At 33.8% G+C, this 23,631-nt stretch overlaps 5 protein-coding genes across 6 annotated transcripts; 1 reads left to right on the top strand and 4 right to left on the bottom strand.

Annotated features, from left to right (window-relative positions):
* The first annotated feature begins 81 nt into the window (after positions 1 to 81).
* Positions 82 to 4,143, top strand: Vta1 (vesicle trafficking 1). Its single transcript, XM_070662619.1, has 5 exons — positions 82 to 186; positions 303 to 605; positions 675 to 1,106; positions 1,203 to 1,340; positions 1,453 to 4,143. The coding sequence occupies exons 2-5, from the start codon at positions 491 to 493 to the stop codon at positions 1,602 to 1,604; spliced, it is 837 nt and encodes a 278-aa protein (XP_070518720.1). The 5' UTR covers positions 82 to 186; positions 303 to 490; the 3' UTR covers positions 1,605 to 4,143.
* Positions 4,144 to 4,465: 322 nt separating this feature from the next.
* LOC139106102 (novel acetylcholine receptor chaperone) lies at positions 4,466 to 8,454 on the bottom strand. The gene is made up of 4 exons (XM_070662622.1): positions 8,049 to 8,454; positions 5,210 to 5,348; positions 4,957 to 5,063; positions 4,466 to 4,758 (listed from the first exon to the last, which is right to left on the bottom strand). The coding sequence occupies exons 1-4, from the start codon at positions 8,157 to 8,159 to the stop codon at positions 4,645 to 4,647; spliced, it is 471 nt and encodes a 156-aa protein (XP_070518723.1). The 5' UTR covers positions 8,160 to 8,454; the 3' UTR covers positions 4,466 to 4,644.
* An 814-nt stretch (positions 8,455 to 9,268) lies between these two features.
* Positions 9,269 to 13,488, bottom strand: Flash (FLICE-associated huge protein). Its single transcript, XM_070662609.1, has 4 exons — positions 12,989 to 13,488; positions 12,285 to 12,457; positions 11,820 to 12,214; positions 9,269 to 11,565 (listed from the first exon to the last, which is right to left on the bottom strand). The coding sequence occupies exons 1-4, from the start codon at positions 13,115 to 13,117 to the stop codon at positions 9,326 to 9,328; spliced, it is 2,937 nt and encodes a 978-aa protein (XP_070518710.1). The 5' UTR covers positions 13,118 to 13,488; the 3' UTR covers positions 9,269 to 9,325.
* Positions 13,489 to 13,778: 290 nt separating this feature from the next.
* On the bottom strand, positions 13,779 to 19,449 carry LOC139106097 (RISC-loading complex subunit tarbp2-like). 2 transcript variants are annotated; one of them, XM_070662616.1, is made up of 7 exons: positions 18,213 to 19,449; positions 17,525 to 17,617; positions 17,119 to 17,304; positions 16,758 to 16,922; positions 16,379 to 16,513; positions 14,844 to 16,201; positions 13,779 to 14,759 (listed from the first exon to the last, which is right to left on the bottom strand). In XM_070662616.1, the coding sequence occupies exons 1-6, from the start codon at positions 18,276 to 18,278 to the stop codon at positions 15,932 to 15,934; spliced, it is 915 nt and encodes a 304-aa protein (XP_070518717.1). In that variant the 5' UTR covers positions 18,279 to 19,449; the 3' UTR covers positions 13,779 to 14,759; positions 14,844 to 15,931. The 2 variants fall into 2 exon arrangements, with proteins under 2 accessions (XP_070518717.1, XP_070518716.1); XM_070662615.1 differs by lacking the exons at positions 16,379 to 16,513; positions 16,758 to 16,922; positions 17,119 to 17,304; positions 17,525 to 17,617; positions 18,213 to 19,449 and having other exon boundaries at positions 14,844 to 15,929.
* A 326-nt stretch (positions 19,450 to 19,775) lies between these two features.
* Positions 19,776 to 23,312, bottom strand: LOC139106100 (tetraspanin-7-like). Its single transcript, XM_070662620.1, has 5 exons — positions 23,101 to 23,312; positions 21,952 to 22,140; positions 21,068 to 21,238; positions 20,840 to 20,974; positions 19,776 to 20,721 (listed from the first exon to the last, which is right to left on the bottom strand). Exons 1-5 carry the CDS (start codon positions 23,176 to 23,178, stop codon positions 20,566 to 20,568), a joined length of 729 nt encoding a protein of 242 aa, XP_070518721.1. The 5' UTR covers positions 23,179 to 23,312; the 3' UTR covers positions 19,776 to 20,565.
* Between the last annotated feature and the right edge of the window lie 319 nt (positions 23,313 to 23,631).

The following is a 23,631-nucleotide window of genomic DNA, read 5'->3' on the forward strand; positions in this document are numbered from 1 at the left end:
AATACAGAGGCTCGTCCGTGTGAAGCTAAACTAGCTGCACTACCTGCACGAATTTCGAAATTATCTCTTTCCTTTTAATACGCGGAGAGAAAGATAATCTCAAAACTGGTGTAAGTTAAGACAGCCAGTTCGGTTTGTCTCTTTCCTTTTAGGACGCGGGGAGAAAGAGCCTTAAAATTGATGCAGGTTAGTGCAGTTAGTTCAACTACAAAGAACAAGTCAAACACGACGATTCACGAACACAACTGCGCCGTTGGTGCGAAAAATTTCGCAGCGATATAATCAGATATAATATTATATAGACGTGTACCGCATTCGACGTGAAGATCGATCACATTGGCGATAAGAAATCGCCTTATTTATTCTCAGCAGCTCGTCACTGATAAGCCAATAGTTTGTTATTCGTGCATTAGGATACAGGAATAAGTACTCGAACAGGTTTGTCGAGAGAGGAGACTTTTCAACGAGAATTTTTGATATTTTCCTCCCAATGGCACTAACAGGACCTGACTTGCCAAAGGTTCCAGTTCCTTTGAAGAGAATACAGGCTCATCTAACAGTTGCATCCAAGCATGATCAGCGAGATAACGTTGTCAGTTATTGGTGTACGTATAATAAAAATAATAATAATAACGATTAAATAATAATGATTAAAATTTGTTTATAAAAAACAGGTCGTCTTTATGCTCTTCAAACCGGATTGAAATTTTCAACCAAGACATCAGAAGAAACTAATTTTCTACTGAAATTAATGGACTGGCTGGAAGCAACAAAGAAGCAACTGCACGACAATGAAGCTATCACCAATGATGTAGCTGCTCAGGCACACTTAGAAAACTGGGCCTTAAAGCTCTTTTTGTATGCCGACAGGAAAGACAGAGCAGGGGATTTTTCCAATAATGTAGTACAGAGTTTCTACACTGCTCAGATATTGTATGATGTGCTGACGCTATTCGGAGAACTAAGTGTGGAGGCAGCTCAGAATCAGAAGTATGCTAAATGGAAAGCGGCTTACATTCACAACTGTCTTACAAACGGCGAGACTCCAGTACCAGGGCCGTTAAAAGAAACAGATGACGAAAGCGATTCTATTAAAGATTTAAATGGTAAATAATATTAATAATATTAATAATTAAATGGTAAATATAACTACTTGTTCTCAGACGTTTATTAAATTCTAATAAATATTTTGTGGCCTCTAGATGAAGAGCCAAAATCAAATGTAGAACCTGAAGCTCCTAAGGATAATACTTTGCCAAACGTTCCATCTGTTCCTGTAAATCCACCATCTTTAAGGACACAGTCGTTTGAGTCGGAAAATGACACGCATAAAACTGAAAGTAAGTTCTATATTACATATTAATATTTATAAATGAGATAAAAGAAGTTGGGTCTAGAAACGCAATAATAGAAAAATAATTATTTTATCTTAATTACAATACAATTTTATAGGTGGTACTAATTTGTCAGTTGAACAAGTTGCCAAGGCACAAAAATTAATTAAATGGGCAAGTAGTGCATTAGATTATGACGATATAGCCACTTCCGTAATGAACCTTCAAAAAGCTATAAATCTTTTAACTACTGGTCAGGAACTTGCATAGGCAAGCAAAATGAATAGAAAACGCATTCGATAACGTCTTGTAATTAATTATGTTGAGCTTATTGCGTATGGTAGTCGGTAAAATATATATTTTATTAACATTCGCAATTTTTACAATTTTTGGATACAGAATAGAAAGTCTATAAGAGGCATTTAGCTAGTCAAATCGACCTTCAATACGGTGCACTTAATAAAAACAGTAGTTATTACAAACTATTTTCTAAATTAAAATTATTTGTTAAGATCAAAGATGAGTAGTTATAAGTTTCATTATGCTTATTAAGATTATTTAAAAAATTAATAAAAAATTAGAAGGATTCTCTTTTCAAAAATGATATTTTTAATAAAACACTGAGATTTTTTTATTAAAAACAATTTATTGTAACTTTATTAATTAACGAAAATTGTACATTATGTGTTTAATCAACTATTTTAGAAGTAAGAAATGTTTGATCGAGATCGTTGCTTTAAAATTAATAATTTTTTTAAAAGCAGTTTATTGTAAAATTAAGAATTTAACAATAATTAATGAATCGGTTATAAACGCTAGATTTTGTTTAATATAAACATGGAACGTTACATAGTATATTTTTTTATATAAGTAATATTATTAAATAAGGTAATAAATACATTTAACATATACAAATATCATTTTTGTTAATACTTTCGATATATTTAAACAACGTACTACTGAAAATGATTTAGATACGCATTGTTGGATGTTGCGTCGATCTATTCTCTCGTATACCGTTTTTATTTGTTTGTTTAAACATTTGTACGTTTAATATATTTATCACAGATTATTATAGGATGGCGTGTAAATGTGCGATATATTACAAATAATATATACATACATATTAACATAAGATTTAAATATGCACAGCAAGCTTGTTACGCGATTAGCAAAACTGAAAACTTAAAAAATTTGTCGGATTAGATTTGCGTTAAAATGTCTTACTTAGCATTTGTTGATTTCCGTCACTACCTTGATTGACGTCGGCGACGGTGACGGCTTGTAGTATATTCCTTCGGACCTAAAAAATCTTAAATTTTATAAAAAAATTTTGTTTGACCTCAGACGTATTTATATGTATAGTAATAGTCAGTAACTTTGCTAATTAATTAAGCCGGCCAGTTAATTTTTTTTTTATTTTGATATGAAATAAAAGAAAGGAACGGCAATATGATTAAAATCTTTAAATTACAATAGATATTTCAAAAGTTATAAAAATATTTTAATATATATACTTATCATAGTTGAAAGTTTGAATTTTATTACTCGATATGGAAACACAATTGTACATTAAAATGGGGTATCAAGTAATAATTAGAAATTAGCTTATTTGAGAGTTTCAATTTCGGTTTATTTATCAAATTATCTAACCACACCCGTTATTCGCACGTAGAGATTTTAAGAAATAAATTAAAGCTAGTGCGCACATGTGTTTCAATTATTAAGAAACACTTTTTTATATGTTCCACATACGTTCGTTCGCACGATACATTGAAAGGTAGATATGGCATTTGCTGCGGCGACACGACGGTGTCAAGGATCACCGACCGCCGAGGATCACCAGAGGAGCACTGCAACTCCACTGCTCCTTAATTCTCAGTGATCCTCGGCGGTCGGTATTCCGCGGCATATGCATTACGCGCTTCATGTGAAACTGTGAAACTCGATGCACACCACACTGATCAGCTAGTGTCATGTACATACGCCAGCCGCAGCAAACGTCATATTTGTTTTTCAGTGTACATATAAGCTAGAGTACATTCATTCAAGTGGCAGTTAGTACCTCGTGCTTAAGCTAGTGTCACTGAGGATTGGTCGCATCAATGTCGATTAATACTATGGTATACGCAGCAGATCAAATTTTTTTCTCTACTTACATCACAAATAGCTTATCATATCCTTCTATGATTTTGTCATAGTCCTTCACGTATTACATATATACTTTTATTATAGTTGCATAATAAGTATCTTCCTAATTTAATTAATTACAGTTTTTTTGAATATTGTTGGCGTTATATAATTGCTTACATGACAATTGTATAATCTTTTATATTCTATGTATCGCGTATGATTTACGAATTACTGTGTTATAGCATATTAAAAAAAGAAAAAAAAAAAGAGAGCTAAAGAGCTACTTGTTGAAATAAATTGAGCAAAATTGATCTTTTTAATTAATTGTACTTTGTTTATATATATATATTAACTATTTGTTATTAATCTCTTTGCCTCTTTTTGCATCAATGTCTTAATTGTGATGTAAATAGAGATTCTTTTAATTATGATCAGCGACAATCGACATTAATGCAATGGTGTCTTATGGATTAATATTGCGGGACGAACCACTATCATATCAATTAACAGAAACAACATTTACCGACCATCGAATTCCAATTGCTATTAACGTTGAAAATTAAATTTTACATTACAAATTTTTCAATCGTCATTAAATTATGCTCGCCGAAGAATATACACATCGCACACTTTCGTTAAATAATTCGCATTGACAATAAAAAATATCTCGCCGTAAGACTTTACACAACTTGAGTTAATTCTATAAACCGTATTACCTCTTAACCACGTTCGCTTCTCATTCTGCTAACTATATCGCAATATAGTGCACAGAGTATCTAATACAGTGCAACGAAAATTTGTCTCACTAACGATATTAAAAGTAAATACTGTAAATTACACGTTTACAAGTTTATTTCCAGAACTCTAAAGAAATTAATTTTTCTTACCATAAGTTTAATCCAGAGAATGTTATATTTTTTTTCCTCCTATGTCTCACATAGTTTTTTTTTTTTTTTATTGCAGCGAATCTTTATGTAAAAGAAAAATCCAATTAGACATATTGAACAACGGTGTTTCGAAATAAAAACTTGTATTCTTTAAACGAATGAAAACGCGACAGGGTTCACATTGGAAATAAACGAAATTGATCTTCGGAGTCGGTGCTCCAGAAATGAAGCTGCGGAATCAAGTGGCTTGAGGTGAAAACTGACAATGCGATTCCCAACCGTAATCCCGCTCAGTCTTGCTTCTTAGCTTTATCGTCGACCCCGTTCGCCGTCACTGATTGCGCGTCTTCTCGCCTGAGCTGCCAGTCGATCACCAATCGCCCCGTGAGCATGAAGAAGAATACCTAAAACCGTTTGCCAAGTCATAGTTAGCAGAACAGAGTATTAGTTGTAAAATTTGTGGCTCTAACTGGCGTGTGCTTTTAAATTCAGCGAAGATTAAGAGTGTGCACCAAACAGATTTACGATTTTTACAAATTCCATTTGTAAAATATGATTGAAGATACAGCACTTCTGGTGAACGCAACTATATAACTACTCACCAGTGCCGGGGCGATTCTCTCGAACTTGTCGTTGACCATGTAGTGAGAGTACACAGCCATCAGCATTAAGAGCAGCAACACCGTGTTAGATAAGTTTTTAATTTTATCTGAAACCAATTTGCAAAATATTACTCTAATGGACCAGCTCTGTTTAATAAATATCATCATTTTTACAGCGCAAGGATTGTTGGAGAGTTTCTGTGCGAAACGACAGGGTGAGATGTTAATGAGGTGGTTGATCTTTTGCACCTACGACTTGGAATAATCGCCATGGCGAGGCCGCAGATGATTTCGAGCGAGCCGACGACTCTCCGGTACCACTTGCTGGGTACCTTGAAGTCGAGCGTTCCCGATAGCGGAAATACCTTCGCATACTTGACGTACTCCTTTCTCTGAAACAAATTAAAATCTCGGTAATGCTTTTCGGTAAAAGTAATAATTGGAAAAAAAAAAACAAAAAAAAACAATATTCAATTTAATTTAATTTAATGTTTTCATTATTTAACTGAATTAAATTAAATTGAATTAAATACTTTGTATTATTTAAAGTAAATTTGCTGTTGTTTTTACCGCATGGTATTTACACAGTGACGAAATAATCGGGAATCTGTTTTGGCACTCCCAGACAATTCAGGAACTTGAAGAAAACCTGACTTGTTCTAATACGCAAAGTATATAAATATCATTCGCCAGTGAGTTAGCGAGCTTATTGGCGGCTGACCAAGTAATCTACACGGGTGTTTACCTTAATATCACTTATGTTGGCCAATGCCCGTGATACTGAAATAGCAAAACGACATCGGCGGTCCGCACTTAGCATTAATATTTTATTAAGCCGTTAATATAAAGTACGTAACATTATTTTCTCTAGAAGTTCAGAATGCACGCTGGAAGTAAGTATATGTCTCCGTGCTTTACAAACAAGATTTGAGGTTTTTAGTGGAATAATAAGAGAAAAGAAAAAGGTCAGACAATAGGATGATAATGTCATAATGAAAAAAAAAAGGAAAAGCCTATTATTACATATAATAATTCATCGACTCTTGAAATATTTTAAATTTCATAAACATGTGCTAATGATTTATCGTGTGTTCTCACGTGGCAGCGTTTAATCTTTAACGTATTCTGCGACGCTACGCAATTTTACCTCAGGATATATTATCGAACGTATATTACCACGCGTATTTTTATACCGGCTAGAACAAACTGAGCTACGTGTATGCATCGTATGCATACCTTACAATCGATTTTCTTTAAAAAAAATTTTATTTTAATTTTTTTTTTTTTCTTTTCTTTTTTCTGCAACAACCTTGGCCCCGCTGAAAACCGACTGGCTGTTGGATATTTTGGTCGCGCAATTAGGTATTTCGGCCAATCGTAATTGGCATTAAAGAGGAGAAGATAAATTCTGAAATCGCAGAATAAAACAGCCTCTCATGTCTTTTTCTTATATTACCCAGATTAAGATACGCAAGTCAGTAATCTGTTCCATTTTTTTTTTTTTTTTTTCTTATTCGATTAATTACATTTTCGATAACTAAAATATATTTACATCAATTTTAAATCAATAAAATTTAAATACACAATTATATTCCAAAATTAATTTACGTAAATCACGAGTAGAAAATGTTTCGATAATTCTCTCTCGTTGTTCAATTAAGTATAATTAATTTATCATTGTTATCAGTGCCGAGGATCAATTTTTCTCTTTTTATACTTTTAAGTTAAGATCTTAACGCTTTCTCCAACTTCGATTTCTTTTCTTTTTTTAATACATATATAATATGTTTCTATATATCGGCCTAAATATATTTTTCGACGGAATATTTGATAATTCGTCAAAGTCTCGATCAGCTCTCTTGATCGCGTTTTATTTATTTTTTATTTTCGCAAGGGCTGTGCGCCCAAACGTTAACCCGATAAACCTTAGTGTCGCAAGTTAGCGAGCCGTGATCACCGTCGAGGTTTTCATCTCTGGAGCGTTAACAATCCGGAAGCGGGGAGCACCGGTGGGTAGCAAAGGGGGAAACATGCGCGCTATCGCAACAGCGGCGGAACCAAGGGTGGATGCTTGAGAGCGACGTACAATGTTACATAACAAAGACGAGCCGTGACAGGCCGAACGGGACAACGCGATGCACGAGCACTCGTCGCTTTATCTACTTTGGCACCGACGTCCGCAAGAAATTACATAAGACGGCGGGGATGACGGACGTGTAAATGGTGTCCGGTCTGTCAGTCTTGCTGCGGGTGGTCGCAAATTAATTAATTAATTAATTATAAACTAATCGGTTAATCAGTTAACAGATTCTTGTCGTTGTAATTAATTTAAATTAATTAAATAAGTCGTTTTCTTGTACAAATATTTCTCAAGTAAAACATTTGTGTAAATTTAATTTAAAAAAATGTTTTATAACAAATAATTTTTCTTGCTAAGAAACTTCCACAGAAGTTTAACTCTTGATTTTTTTAGAATCTATGGAGTTTCTTTGCACTCTAAGAAAAAAAAAAGTATTTTCAATACGGGGTGCTTTTTGGATAAAATAATTAAATAAACGGTTATGTTTTTAGTATCTTTCGTTAAATAGACGTTAAATAACGGCTATTGAAGAGAAGAAATTTTCAAGTCATTGACGAATCAACTGGACCAAGTTTATCGTTTTCACTTGTTAACTTTCGGCCTTAATTACAGACTACAATCGACAACAAATGTAGTACCAATCGATCGCCTCTCGCCTGTCAACCTCAACCGTTATTAACCATAACGACGTAACGATATTAATGCCGTTAACCGTAAAGACGTTAAATCGAATCAACTGCCAATTTCACCGGATATCGAATCGCTGGCGGGCAGTAACTTCATCCCCGCGTCTCGGCGAAACCTGTCAGCTCGCGCTTCGCCATTGCTAAGTCTAATTCAATTTCCACCCCTAAACCGTCAGCTTCGACAATCTCGCAAACCTCACCCTTGTCAAACATCGCTAATATCCCAACATTAATAAAATATAATTTGCCGTGTAGTAATAATAATAATATCCCGTCAAATATCGCACGTGCGAGGAAGGGTCGCGGAAATCGAGCCACGGACTTACCAGGTCCTTGTGCAGGTCCTTGCTGATGTGCGACGTCAGCTTCATCGTGCCGACGAAGACGAAAAATATGCCGAGGAGCACCGAGAGCGACTTTAGCACTATCGAGCCCATCTTGGCGGCCTGGGATCGCGGACTCGCGGAAAAATACGCCGCCAATCGATCGTCACCGGAAGCGTACGCGGCGCGGACGGCCGCGACTGAACGCGGCACACGCTCCTCGCGGTTGCCGACGTGCGACAGGGGGCGCGTCTAGGGACACATAGCGCGGGGAATCGCGTTAGTGGGCGGCCGCGGCGACGGCGACGACGTCCGTGGCGCGGGTCATCTCAACGTCCTCTGAGGCCCGAAGCGCGTCTCTGTCTTCCTTCCTCTCTTTCTCGCTCCCTTGCCCCCTTCGGCGGTGACGTCAGCGGCAGACGCGTAGCGTCGTCGCGGCCGGCTATTTTCTGATCGATAACGCGCGCCGCGGACGCTTCTCTTTTCACCCAATCGATGCCAGGACGGATCCTCGCTCAGGCAGATTCCGAAGCTTGGATCAACTCGACACCGCCGTCGTTACATGATTTACGAATTACAGCACGCAATTTATTCATGTAGCTTTGAAAATTAAGGATCAGAAAAATTTGCATAGGATGCTTTCAGCAAGCTTTTCGTCAACTGGTTAAAGAACACGTTAATTAAAGTCTAATCTAAGTCATTCTTATTGTATTACGATGTAGCAGACGCCCGATAAAGAAAATGCCTTGTGAGAAAATCAAATTATGATATAAAATATAAGCTCCGTATTTTACACTGAAAGGCAAATATGGCATTTGCTGCGACGAGCGGTAACGGCGGCTGGCGTACGTGACTTCCCCCTCTCTCGGTCGCCGAGTACGGGGTGGTGTAATAGGCCGCGTTCCCCCTCAGTCCTCTGTGACCGGTGCTCCGCAACACATCTACGCGCGCGCTTCGCGTGAGATTCGACGCACCCCACGCCAAGATCATGTACGCTAGCCGCCGTCGCAGTATCACGAACGCCATTCCTGACGGTGAGTGTACATAACATTTTCTGCGTTTTGCTGCAAGAGTATCTTGCCATTACTTTGGTTTGCTTAAGTTAATTTCTCATTAAATTGATTATCCACGCGTTGTCAAAAAGATTAAAACTTAAAAAAAAAAAAAAAATTTTAATATCGTACTAATTTGCACAGTATTTTTTAAATTATTTTCAACTTATCTCTCATATGAATTCTATTTTATTATCAAGTACCTTAAGTGTAAGAATTATACAATAATTATTTATACGACGTTTTTGCAATTACTCGCGATATCTTACATGCACGTGGCTTCAACGGCGAGTCGTTGCAATCGTTTATAATAGAAGACGTACCCGCATCACTGGCATTCATCAGGATAGTCATGGACGCGTTACTATCGCTTAAAGTCACCGCTTTTCGTCGATGCGAAATTAATACCCCCTTATTCTGTTCATTTTTATTGTTCTTCGTTATAAAAGACATTGTCTTCTTGGCACTACTGTTAACTGATTGTACAATGACCGTTTTCTCCACTTTAGTTTCCCTCGACGTTGCTTTCGAAATAATTTCCTCATTGCATTCCGGTCCCAGAGATAACTTCTGAGTGCATTGAGATTGACAATTGGTAAGAGGATTTTGAACATAATTATGATCGTTGAGGCACGTTTCAATATTGTTTCTGTTTGACACTCGATGACAAGTCTCATTGCTCTCGATTGGCTCTTGACTTTTATCTCCATCCTCAATGTCGCAATTGAGCGCAGCCTCCGTTTTTATATCAGTTTTAGAATTTTTTAATTCATCGCTATCAATTTTATCGGTATTATTACTATTATTAAAATTATTCGCCTCCGTCTGTTTAATACGATCTTCAATATTGGATTCCGCCTTGAATTTGTCCAATTCCTCACTTTTGGTTCCACTTTCAGTATTAAAATTGTCTAATTCTTTGATTTTAGTAGCATTTTCAATATTAACAGCCGTCTTTTTAATTTCAACAGTTTTTGCAACAGTCGTTTCAATAGTAAAATCTTTTAATGTATCAGTGTTATTTTTATCGTAACCATTAATATCATTATCACACACTTGCTCCATTGCTCCAATATTTTGACTAGCAGAATCCATTGCGTCTTCGTTAATATTAGATGTTTCGGTGCCTTCATATTTTTTACAATTGGCACCAACATCAACTGCCATATCCTTTCTGGTAGAATTCGAATCATTTATTTTTTTGCATTTTTTTGAATTTTCTTGTAGAAAACATGATGTGACTTCAATCTTTTTTGTATTATTTTCCACCGGTTCCAGCAGTTCCGTATTAATTGTGTTATTTTGAATTTGTTTGCCACCTACAGATATACTCGTGGAATTATTTTTATTTTTATCCTCAATTAGAACGCTTTTTACATTAATTTCTTTCGTATTATTTATTTTATTCGTTTTATCTTCAATAATTGTAAAATTATTTTTCTTAGGACTATCTAGAATTTCACCCTCTTCCAGGTTATTCAAATCATTCAATTCAACATATATGGATGTGCTTTCTATCGAATTTGTAGGTTTGATCTCTGACTTTTCATTTTTTACTTTATGCTGGTCAATATTCTTTACATCACTGTAATCTGTTGTGCTATTTGCAATTGTTCGACTAGAAGATTTTCGGCGATTAGTTTCCGTTGTGGGTTTATTATTTTTATACAACTTTTTATCATTCAGAATATTCGTTTCCTTTTTTATTCTGCGGTTTTCGTACTTCTTATTTTTGTACGAACCACTTTCTCTGTCTTCAGTGTCGCTCGACGAATATCTGGATCTATCTCGTAAAATGTAACGCTCTCCGCGTCTGTATCTCGTTTTCCCATCACCTTCCTCGCTCTCGTAGCTTTTCTTTAATCTACTGTCCTTATGTCGAACGTCATATCTATAATCGTCATACTTTTTGTTTCGATGTATTCTACTGGATCGTTCACGTAAACGATAACTGGTGGAACTTTCATAATCGCTCCTGTTTCTAGAACCTCTTCTCGATGGGCTGTATCTATACTCGTTCTTTTTATAATCATTGTTAAAGCCTTCTGAAGCGCAATGTGATATCAAAGCATTTCGAGAGTTCTTTGAACTGTCGGCATGATCGTACTTGTCATAATCCCTTGTTGAATTATTCTTTACGTCATTCTTCCATCTATTCGTGCAACTTTGATCGTGTTTCATATCTTCGGAGGTGGTTGTACATGCAATACAGAATGGAACTTCTTCCTTTTTTATCAAAAGATGCATCGCATTTTGTGGATTTTCAAGTTTTATGAGATCATCTTTCACTTTGTATTGTGCGGAGTTGTTTGTTAGATCATATGACACAAGGTAATTATAATCACTTTCTTTAGACGTAGTTTTATTTTCGTTATTTTCAACCTTGATACGCTTATGTCTGTGTGTAGCATCGTCTTCGTTTGTCCTCTTCACCGAATTTCTTTTGTACGAAATTTTTTCAGAAGATTCTGTAACAAGATTGTCTTTATAATAAATTACTATATTTTTTATTAAATAAATAAATAATTTTATTTTATATCTATAAATTTTAAAATTTCTGTACTTTGAAAATGCAGATAGATGAATAGTGGCAAACAAATATTTAATATATATTTTATTAAAAATCTGAGATATATTTTAACACAGAACTTTTTTTTTTTTTTTTTTTTTTTTTTTTTTTGTAAGATAAAAAAGTTGTCATAAAAACTTAAGTTATCTTTACCTGAATTAGAATATCGTTCGCTATTAAATTTATTACTGTTCACACCAAATTGAGATCCATTCTCTTTATCATTTTCCACTACACTGTTTTCAGGAATATCCTTAAACTTGGTTTCTATATTAAGCTTCGAAGTACTTTGCTTTTTCTCTTCTTTCTCCTCCTCTATAATTTTCTTTTTCAATCTTTCTCCAAATAATGTTGGTATCCTGGTAACTTCAATCTGTAGGGGTTTGCTTTTATATTCCTCGTGATAAGATTGAATTTGTTGCCATTCAGTTTCACTTTCTTGTGAATGTGTTACAATACTTTCAGACGTTTCAGTTGCAGTCTTTCGTTGTACATGTGGCCTACGAGTAAAATTCTTAAAGCCTCTTCTAAAACTCATATCATCTATCCTGTAAACATTTTCGTAATATTAGAAATAAAGAAAATTACTTGATATTAATTTTTAAAATATACTCATACTGTTTTCTGAGGTTGCTTATAATATTATCCTTTCGTGTGATTTCAGCTTTTGCGGTTTTGAGTAAGGATGACAGATTGTTCTCCAAGTTTGTCTTTGCTTTCTGAACAACCTCAAATTTGCTGGTAAGTGAATTAAGCTCCTCTTTCAATTCCTCACACTTGCAATGTTCAACCTTGACAACAGTTCATACACGACTTATTATTTCGTACGTTTAACATCAGTAGTATATACATTTTATACATTATTTAAATATTATACATTCACTTGATAGTTTTCATTTCAAAGTGACATGAAACACGCGAATATTTATTCTCATTTCATGGCTTGCGCGTTATAGATTAACATACAGCAGGTCAAAATTGAGAGCATGATTTAGTTTTTTAACTAGTAACAATGATAAGCCTTAATATTTACTACTTTTAACGTTTTACTATTTCTTCTAAAACCAAAGATCATACGTTTATCGAAAAATGCATAATAGGTTATGTTGACATGCGTATAGACTACATCGCCTTTCGAGCTGAAATTGAGGCCGTGCTGTCGTACCTTAACAAATACCAAATGTAAGCTTTAGTATTTTACTACATTTTACATTTATTATTTTTTTTCTAAAACCAAAAGTCGCGTCTTTATCCTATCATCAGGTGCAACTCAAGTCGCATTACGAGACAACAGAACGAACATTATTGCCGGTGATTCTCACATTTTTCACGAGATTGAAACTCGGTAAATCCGCGTAAATGTCGACGTCATCCTCCACTTTCTGGTCTGAATATTTATCATAATTAGGCGGCAGTGATGCTGCTCCAGTTACTCTCGTCTCGAGTGCCATCGCGCAGTCATTAGAAGTTGCGACAAGTCACAGCTGTTGCGCACTTTCCTCTTAAACAACCTAGATCATAAACTTTCCTCATGGACCACATCACTGTTGCCAGAGCCTAGTAAAAAGATTCCGCAGCGAGAGAGTAATAAATTCGTCCAAATCCGCCACATTTTAAGTTAATTCCGCCCCGAAAAGCGAAAGTTACAACGGAATTATCCGATGGGTTATACAGGGTGTTCCAAACAACATGTTCCCGAAAGCTGTAGGTAGGATATTGGAATCGAAGATGAGAAGTAAGTCGCTATTCCCCCCCTTGCTGACTCCGCCTACTCTTTTTTAACAATATTCGTCACTGCCTGTCGCGCTCTCATCCAGTTCACGCCTTGCCTTGTCGCTCTCAGACGTTTTAATTTTTTTTTCTCAAAAACTGTAAAAAATTTCACAAAATGATACAACTTTTCCTTTTGTGTCTAAAAAATCTATTCATCTCCAAGAGTTTTATAATATGGAGTGAGGCACCTTGTATAGAAAGCCTCAAAAAAACAAATGCGAATTATGTAAATTCTATCGATTTCCAAATGGATTACAATCCCCTGGCATTGAATATTTCGAGATGTAGCCTAATTATGTGATATTAAATAAAGAACGGGTTGTAATATTAGACTAAATGTACACAGAGATAAAAGTAGTTTTAATAATTTGTAAAAAGAAAAGATTACATTCGCTTAAAATTTTTTTCTGCATTGTGTAATACTATTTTTATTAGTACATAGTAGTTAAATAAAATTAACTTTTCATTTTCCTTAGCATAAACTTAATTAAATTTAAAATTTATTTAAAAGTTACAACGTCGTATGTAAACACATAAAAAAAAATCAATTAATTAAATCTCAAATCTTTAAAAGCAAAACTTTCAAAAGTATACTGATTAATTTTATATTATATAAATTTTTGTTTTTTTATCTTTATTAATTTTAACGACGTTTTACTTTAGAAGTAAGTTTATAGTATTTAATATTTTGCACAACGCTGTCCAAACAGCTTCCTCAATAGTCTTTCCCATACCGACATGTACCTTGATATTAGGACAAAATAAAAGAGATGCCTTCATAGTATACTGGTTATTTGTGTTACATATATTTCCCATATCGATTGTTATATCGATTTCTGATAGTAATGTCTTCAGTTTTGATACTTTTGTTTTTATTTCTTCAATAGTAATATATTTGTCAAAAAACTCTTTGGGAAAAATATAAGCCAGTTGTTCTAATAGTTCATAACGTTTATCTGTCTCCAATGTATTCTTCCAATAAGTACTGTAAAATTTAAATAATGCTTTTGCTTTAATCATTTCCGGATGGGTTGCTTCTTCATTTTCATTTTGCTCTATATCAACAGTAGGCACAACTGACAAAGAGTTATCTTCATTCTCCCCATTCTTGAAATTATTTAAGTTATTTGAAAGACCCTTTACTCTGTTTAACATTTTTTCTGCAGCGTAATGTTTAGCTTGTTGTTTAGTATTTGCAATTCCATCTTCTTCAAAATTATCAATTTTACAGCGAAAAGTAAAGATTTTCGCATGTGGTGGTCCAATGTCGTTAATAAGAATATATTTTGGATTTTTCCAATTATTATACATACAAAGTTCCTAAACCATTCCGTCAGAAAATAAGTAAATCCACTCAGTTATTTATATATGTATATATAACCATAAAAAATTAAAAATAATTACCTGCAATTCACCTACAAAGTTAAAATAAGGTAGGTTTCCCGGTATTTTAGATGGAAGAGCAGCTGAACGAACTGGTAACTTCGAAGAAGATCCATCTGATTCATTGGCAATTGACAATTGCGAAAAGTGTCCATGTCCTTCAATTGCTTTTAGCATAGCATTTGCTGCTTCGTGTTTTGCAGCTTTTTTATTATTACTTGTTCCAGTTACGCTGAGATCGTTACATGTAACACGGTACGTAAAAGTATTCTGAGAACAACCTTCATCATTATGTATCAGTTCATAATCGGGTATTATTTTCTCTTTTGCCATCATCTCTTGGAGAATAGAAACTGGCGTTTTATTGTTCATATTGACGGATTATTTCTAGTCTTATACAATATATCGTAAAGAAGATTACTTATTTGTTACTGTTGCATTATATGAAACGTTACTTAAAAATTTTATCGAATTTACAACTTATAACATCACCATCCATACGACTCAATCAGACTCAATAGGCTATAACGGTTACGATTACATAGATAACACAATCACATTGTGATCAAGCGATCATCACATTTCAAACACTTTCAAAAAAAACTCAAGTCCAATCAGAGACCGACTGTACGGTGAGCCAATTAGAGACCGGTTGCGCGGCGAGCTAATCAGCACACGGCGGTAACTAGTCAATTCTTTTTAAATTTTGCTCTGAAATACTTAAAAGTAAAACTTATATATTATATTTTAGTACCATAAATATAAATTAATCTATAAGATAGTAAAGTATTTTTATTGTATAATGTATTTTTTATAACATTGTACAGTACAAAATTAAATACAATTTCTAAGTTTTTTATTAACATAAATCTTAATTTTTCTCGAATTAAAAATATAAATTTTACAAAAATAACCAAGTATTTTATTAGTTTTTATATGCAAGTATGATTCATATTTATATTATACTAAAATAAATTAATATATGTATAATATATGTATATGAATAGGTATATGATTATATCTATATAACGTGTAAATGTTGACACTTATTCCTAGAGTATAATACTTCCGCTCTCAAAAACTGAATGACGGCATTTAGCGCTTAAAGTTTAGTGCTTACATACAATTAAAGCAAGTTTAAACCCCAGAGGATATATTCGTACGTATTCAATAGTGTTGCCAGTGACGCTGTTTTGATTTCTATTGGGATTGTTGCTTACGCAAATGGTTCGCCAAACCATTTCCTTCTTTTTAAGTTTAACAATGAGATAGTCCAGAAAGTTCGCGAAGATAACGAATATTATTTGCTGATAGATTAGACTCAATAGCGGTAATGTTATAAGATCTTTCTCAATATCGAGCAGGCGATTGTAGCATCCCTGAAAAAAAGAAAAAAATCAAGTGTGAAAAGAAATTGTAGAAATTTGAAAAATTTTGCTTAACACGTTTCTTAGTGAGAACCTCAGAGTAAAACTATTGTTAAATTACAATTTTATATTTGATGCCTTATAAAAATTAGAAAGAGGCAAATATAAAACCTAAAAAATGTGTTATACCGTTGTGTATTTCTCGGAAGAAATCTCGGAATAAATGTCTGATTTTCTCTGGGACACATTGCAGGACAAGGGAATGTTCTCCGGTGGATCCAAATTGAGCCAGTTAGCATATCCGCTACTACCACAGCACTGCAGCTATAATCAATTAGTTAATTAAATTTTTTCAAATTTATTATATAAACGCATAAAGCTGTACGCTAAAATAAAATAAAAAAAGTAGAATATAAACAATAGGTTTTTTAAGAATAATAAATAAAGAATAATCACTTTATTATCTTTTTACAATTCAATTCGATTAATCTACCTCTAATTAATTCAAACATTCGACGTATAATTGATTGAAATTAATTAAATACGAATGGAACATAGGGATACTTACACTCGATTGCATAGTATCGATTATGTAACTGAAATTATCTTGCCTATAGGCCACTATACTCTCATTCAGACCTCGTTCAAATCTCTCGTTTAGACTCGTGTGGAAAACGTAAATCGACGTGCTCACAATCATTTCCAGCAGCAGCACGATTCTCATAAAGTACAGCTTCGCAAATGCGAAAGAATGAAAAAAATTATTCCAGTCTCAAAATCTTGAAGAAAAAAAATGTTTAGCAAGATTTTCTACAAATTCTGTCTGGTGTCCTCATCGTTTGATTGCCATATAATAATCGTCAGATTGCATAAGAAGTTCTATACTGAATTTTTGTTACAAGTAGGTTGAAAATAATTTCAATCCTCACCATAAATGTAGTAGGACGACCACGAAAACTGTAGTAGCAGGCGCGAGCTATCGTGGCAGTAAATATCGTAATTAAGGCTGAAAATATTAATTGAGCAACGTTGCTGTTTTGTAAGCTTATTCTCAAGTCCCTCAACTGGATCATCATCCATAAGTCGATGATGCATAGTGCGGTGGACGGAGATTTCTATAAAACATATAAGCACATGGTATTAAAGTTTATTCACCATTAGCACATTAATTCTGAACCAATTAATTTAAAAAATTCAATAAAAAAAAAAAAATTATGCAAAAAAACTTTGCAAGTGAACACAGAACTTAGAAAGCGAGCTCGAAATAATATTAGAGTCACTAATAATAATTTAAAAGAAATAATAAATAACTAAATTAATTGTACATGTACTTACAAGATCGCAAACGTTATTAGTATTTTTACAGTTTGGTGATCCATAAATGGCAAGCCATTTACCTCCGAAAAGAATTGGGACAGTCACTATTATCTAAACATATTTTTTTCAAATATTCTATTATACCTATATATTTTTTTAATAGATAAAAATTTAAGAGAAAAACTTTGCTGTTTTTTAGAGCTGTTAACAGAATTCCAACAGACATAAAGCTAACTGTTAATCTTGGAAAAAATAATCAAATCTAATTAAATCAAACCAGATCTGAATTTTCGTCTGTCTTTAATTAAATAGTTAACAATAGAATATACTGTAATTTAAATATATATTTCTATGTTTTTTTTTTTTTTTTTTTTTTTAATAAACAATTAACACTTTATTTTTATGTCTGACAAATGTCACATAGAACTCTACTATTTTCTGATGAATATTGTTTTATATTGTGTTTATTTATTATTACACATTGTCCATTTTCCACTTGTACTCGAATTACTCGAATTGAAAAGATTTAAGACATTGTTAATTAACTCATAATTATTATGCACGCTATCCTGAGTAATACATAGCAATCAATTAGTGGTATAAGATATGACGGAGTGATCAATTGTGCAACAGTTGGGTAGGACTAGCAACAAAGTCTCTCAACGTCACCTAGACGGCTTGAAAATTTTCCGAGATACTGACTTACCAAGAAGATAAAATTGAAGAGTATTAAGAGGGTCACTATGGTGACCACGTCCAGCCGCCTGGACATCTTAAGATGTTATCTCCTGTCCTTTGACTCCTAACAAATTCCCGCTAGGTATAAGGTAATGCACACTAGGTCAAGGTACCTTTGACAACAAGCGCGGCTTGCGAGATCGATTTGCGAGAGAGGATTCGCGAATACAATTCTGCGATGCGTGCTCATCTCTCTCCCTCTCGGTTGGTACATGCGCGCTATCTCGCTAAAATGATGGTGGAAACTACGTTTATCGAAACAATTTTCCATTTAACGAAATTCAACTCGCAAGACAAACTTTTTTATATTACTAAAATGTGAAAGATTTATTAGATGTCTTTTTAATATTTCACTTTTTTTGCTTCTTCAAGTTATTAAATTTTTGTATAGTAATTATAATTGACACGTCGCGTACTTCTTTCAAAAAAATTAGATAAAGTACGTTAAAAAGAAAAACAAAAAAAAAACATTATGCAAATAATAAAATTATAACCAAAAAAGACGCGCAAAGAAAATTAATTAAACATTTACGCCTTTTATTTTAGTATAGAAAATAAATACACAAATGTGGTTCTGTTAACAAAGTGAAGATATTAATCTCACTAGGCGATTATTAATATAAATAATTTATTAATGTTATTTAATTAGATACTCGGAAGCCTTTATTATTTGCATTTACTGTCTTTTGTATGTAAAGCGCAGATTTAAATTAGGCCTGAGTTTGCAGTTCGCGAGCAATTGGAACGCGACTTGTTCTCATTTTGTTGATTTAATTATTTTTTGGTGCCAGCAAAACTTTAATAGGTGAATACATATTAAAATGTCGCTCGTTAACAGTCGCTTAAAAAAAAAAAAAAAAAAAAAATTATTACCACCTAAAAGATTAAATTTATAATAAGTATATAGTCGTCAAGAACATAAACATTTTTTCTACAATAAAATACGAAATTTCTTAATTTCTTAAGAATTGAGTATAAAAAGTCGGTTGACTAGGTTTAACAATATTAACAAATGTAGAAGTTTGTAAAACTTTATCTTTCACGCGCCGTCGTTGTCGCAAGTAACGTTTGTAAAATAAACTCTATCGCAAACTATTCCTCGCATTGCGGTTTAGTTGATAAAAATAACAATTCGTTATCAACATTTTTTAAATCTTATTCTATTCTTATATATTTATGTATATATAATATGTATGTATATGCATAGTAATAGTATATCATTGACTTTCACCAAAGTTTAATTTAATTTATTTAAAATTTTCTTTTGGCTTGCGAGTCTAACTGTAAACACGGCTAAATTTTGAAAGACAGAGCAATAATCTCGAGTTATATTTTTATATAGTATTAATTTATAAAAGTGGTAATTGATTTCCATTTCTCTCGATTTATTAAAAAAACTGTGTTACTGTCATTTGTTCAATGCTTCATGTTTCTTAAAAAAAGATTTTGTAAATTCCATAAAAAAGATAAAAAGGCTAATAAATAAGTTGAATATGCATATACAGCAGGGTGTCTCACCCCATATGACAAGTTTAAAAAAAAAAAAAAAACTTGACTTAAATAATGTACTGTATTCTTATTTTAATAATATATTAGATATTTTATATTTTTCAACAAGAATTTTTAACATAATTATCACTTATATTTTGTCAACTAAAAATGATTTTGTTCCAGATCGAGATACTTTAAATCGCTGGTAGATTCCTACTTTTTTAAATTAATTTATAACATATGTCTAGCAAATTCCTTTGTTTCAAATCTGTTATTACTTTGTAGACACTTCCTTTAGAAGATTTTAAATACAACATCAAGATTTGTTATTTTTAATTGTAACGTGAAATGTAGTCTAAAGATAAATCTTTATTTAGTCTTCAAAAATACGAAGTGATTGTTAAGTATAACATCTCGTAACAATAAGTAAATGCAACTTGATATCAATTGATAACATCAATTGATTAATTGATAGCATCGTCGATTTGATTTTGATTAGATTGATTCATGATCAAGACACGAGCGCAAACTTTGACTAATCAACTGTTTAATAACCATAACAGAACTCAATGCAGGGATAACTTAAGAATTTAATGTTTAGGATCTAGTTTAGATGTAATTTTGTGTTACAAGTGGACCGTATACTAAACCTTTGTCTTCTCCATATTTCCACCAAAATCATCAATTAAGTTGGAAGTAAAAGATGCGCACTTGCTTGACGAAAATCTCTTCCGCGTTTCCATTGAATCGCATACATTCGCCGTTCTTACTAGTGATGGAGCTTTTATTTTCTGACGGAATCATCGTTGCCACTTGCGCGAGTACCGTGCCTAAGCAACCTGCTCGTATTCGGCCTTATTGATATTGCTGGCCAGGCAGCACGACAAAAAGATGCCGACCAGTGGAAAGAAGGCTACGCCGATCGCCGTTCCAGCCACCAGACCGATGTTGCTGTTTATGAAGTCCAGCACGCGATTGTAACATCCCTGAAAAAAAGAAAAAGAAAATAAGAACCAAAATTGACTCCTAATTTCTATACTGAACAGAGCGCATCTTTTACTTTTACTTCTTTTACATTAATAAAAGCTATGACAATAATTTTACCTCGTTATAAATATCATCTATTATGTTCCGGCGATCGCATTCGTTTTGAGGCACCTTACAGCAGGACAAGGGAACTTCCTTCGGTGGTACTAATTTCGACCAGTCGGCATATCCGCGATTGCCACAGCACTGCAGCTGTAATTAGTCCATTAAGTTTTTCAATACACAATGCTGCGAGTGAAAATTATCTAAGTTTTAATGAAAAGTAACCGTAGTAAAAGTACTTACAGTCGACTGCATGGTGTCAATGTGACTGGTCTTGGACTGGTCTTGTCCATAGGCCATCATGCTCTCGTTCAGGCCTTGATCGAAACCCTCGTTTAGACTCGTGCGATAAGCATAAACCGATGCGCCCGCACCGAGTTCCAGCAACGCTACCACGGCTAAGAACGCGCCGTACTTATCAGAAAAAAAAGGGAAAAAATTATTATTAATTTATTTAAATTAATTTTAAAGTTAGATTAAAAATTATTATTAATTGAATTAGTGAGAAACAGTTCTTAATAATGACATTAACAAGCGATAAGCAGAAAGGGCTTTGAAAATTAGATAATTGAGATAATGCGTTTAACATTACAAAATTTAAAGTATAGAAGAGTCGCAGGAAAACCTGATTTTCCGTTCAAGAAAAACACTTCACACTTTTGATTATAAAAATCGCACATAATATCAAGTTTTATAAAAAGTCTGATTTTACGCAATGTTTGAAATACACTTTATTAATATGTAACGCAAATTTTGAACGTTGTTAACGTGACTAAACAACATTTTTCTTAATTGAAAGGCTACTCTCCCCTTATATAACGATGTATAAAGTTACGGCTTGTAATTTCATCCCTTCGATTCTAAGAAATCCAAAGCCCATTTATAATTCACGATAAGATTCTAATTTCATATGGAGTCTATGCACGTATTACATATACCGACACGTGTACTTATTCAAATATCCTACATCTACATATTTAAATTTCTTATGTGTCATTTTTCATATTATATATATATGTATCTCTATGAATTTTGGCATCTCCATTGTTTGTCATATGCAATGCCTTCGTATACAAAGTTTTATTTATGGATTTTTATAAATAAATATAATAAATTAGATAAATTACCAAATATAGCAGAGCAGGATGACCCCGAGCAGTACAGCAGCAGGCAAGAACCGCCGCGACCGCCAACACAGCGCCTAAGCTTGCAAGAGCTAGTAGAGCTGCCCCGCTGCCTTGCACACTTATGTTCACATAATCTCGCAGCTGGATACGCATCCATATGCCAATGCATAGCATTAGCAATCCAGATACCTGTAAAAAAAATATAATTATTTAAACTTTTAAATAAAAAAAAAAAATGTAACAATTCCTAGTAACAATTAAAAAATGATAATAGTTACATATGTTTACAGATAAGCCATGTTTAATATGCCTAAAATTTTTTAATTGATTCGAGGGTTTAGAATTAAATACAAATGGTTCTAATTGACTGTACTCTTCAATATCGAAACATTTCGAATTTTTTAAATTCATAATTACAAGTCGTAATCATTCATCTTGGATTCATAGTATAAATCATAAAAATAAGTCGTAAAAAAAAAAAAAAAAATTAAAAGTTGTAATTATACAGGGTGTCTCAGCCCATGTGTAAAATCCTATACAGATAGGTAGGTCTTAGGGAGATAAATAAAAAAGTTATTTAACATTTTGTAAAATTCTCAATTGTTGTTGAGAAAAAAATTAATTTGTCTAGCGCAAGAGCGACAAGGAAGCTGCGGGCAAGTGAGTGCGACAGGCGATTGGCGCCGTCGCCTATCGCGCTCACTCACCTATAGCTTCCTTGTCCTCTTGCGCTAGACAAATTAATTTTTTTTTCAATAAGTATTGAAAATTTTTCAAAACGTTAAAGAACTTTTTTATTTATCTCCTTAAGACTTACCTATCTGTATAGGATTTTACACATGGGCTGAGACACCCTGTATAAATGTATCTCTAAAGCTTCGTAGTAGTATCCAGATCCATTCCAAAGTTATGTACATATCAATTTCTTCTGTTTCCTATTCGCATTTATATCAGTTACTCGACCTTATTTCAAATTAAGAAAGTAATAAAGACACTGTAAATCAGTAGCAGAACAAACTGCATTCAATTAATATATCTGATACGACGGGATAATTAATTGCGCAACAGTTGGGTAGAACTAGCGTATGTAATAAGGAGATTCCCACGTCTGGCAGGCGACGTTCGAATCCTGCAGATATCTCGGCTTACCCAGAAGATGAAGTTAAACAGCATCAGGAGGGTCTTCTTGCAGGTGATAGTGGCCACGGTCTCCAGTCGCTTGCTCATCTTCAGGCTTTTAGTTTTTCTTTTTCTTGACTCGCTTGCGGTGGAATATCTTCTCGATTTGCGGTCTGGGTTATTACGCACTGACCAGCCTGACTTGGGCAACCAGCGGAGCTCGCACGATCGATTTACCAGAGGATTTGCGAACACATTTACGTGTTGCGTGCGTGGCTCCTGCCCCTCTCTTATACATGGTGCATGCGCACCCCGCGTAGGATGCAGTACCGCTGGTGGGAACACCCTTTATCGAGACAATTCGCCATGTAACGGGAGCAAAAATACATATTTGGAAAACGTCAATCAAATGCCGTCAGATCTATTATCTAATTTCTCGAGAAACATTCCTTACGCGTTTCCAATATGTTGAACGCTAGGGGTGGCAATCTCACTTTTTTGGCGAGTGCAAAATTCGTTCATCAGCGATAAGTAATATTCGCCCTTTATTTACCTTTTTTA

This window comes from Cardiocondyla obscurior, linkage group LG10 (assembly GCF_019399895.1).
Source record: "Cardiocondyla obscurior isolate alpha-2009 linkage group LG10, Cobs3.1, whole genome shotgun sequence".
Classification (NCBI taxonomy): domain Eukaryota; kingdom Metazoa; phylum Arthropoda; class Insecta; order Hymenoptera; family Formicidae; genus Cardiocondyla; species Cardiocondyla obscurior.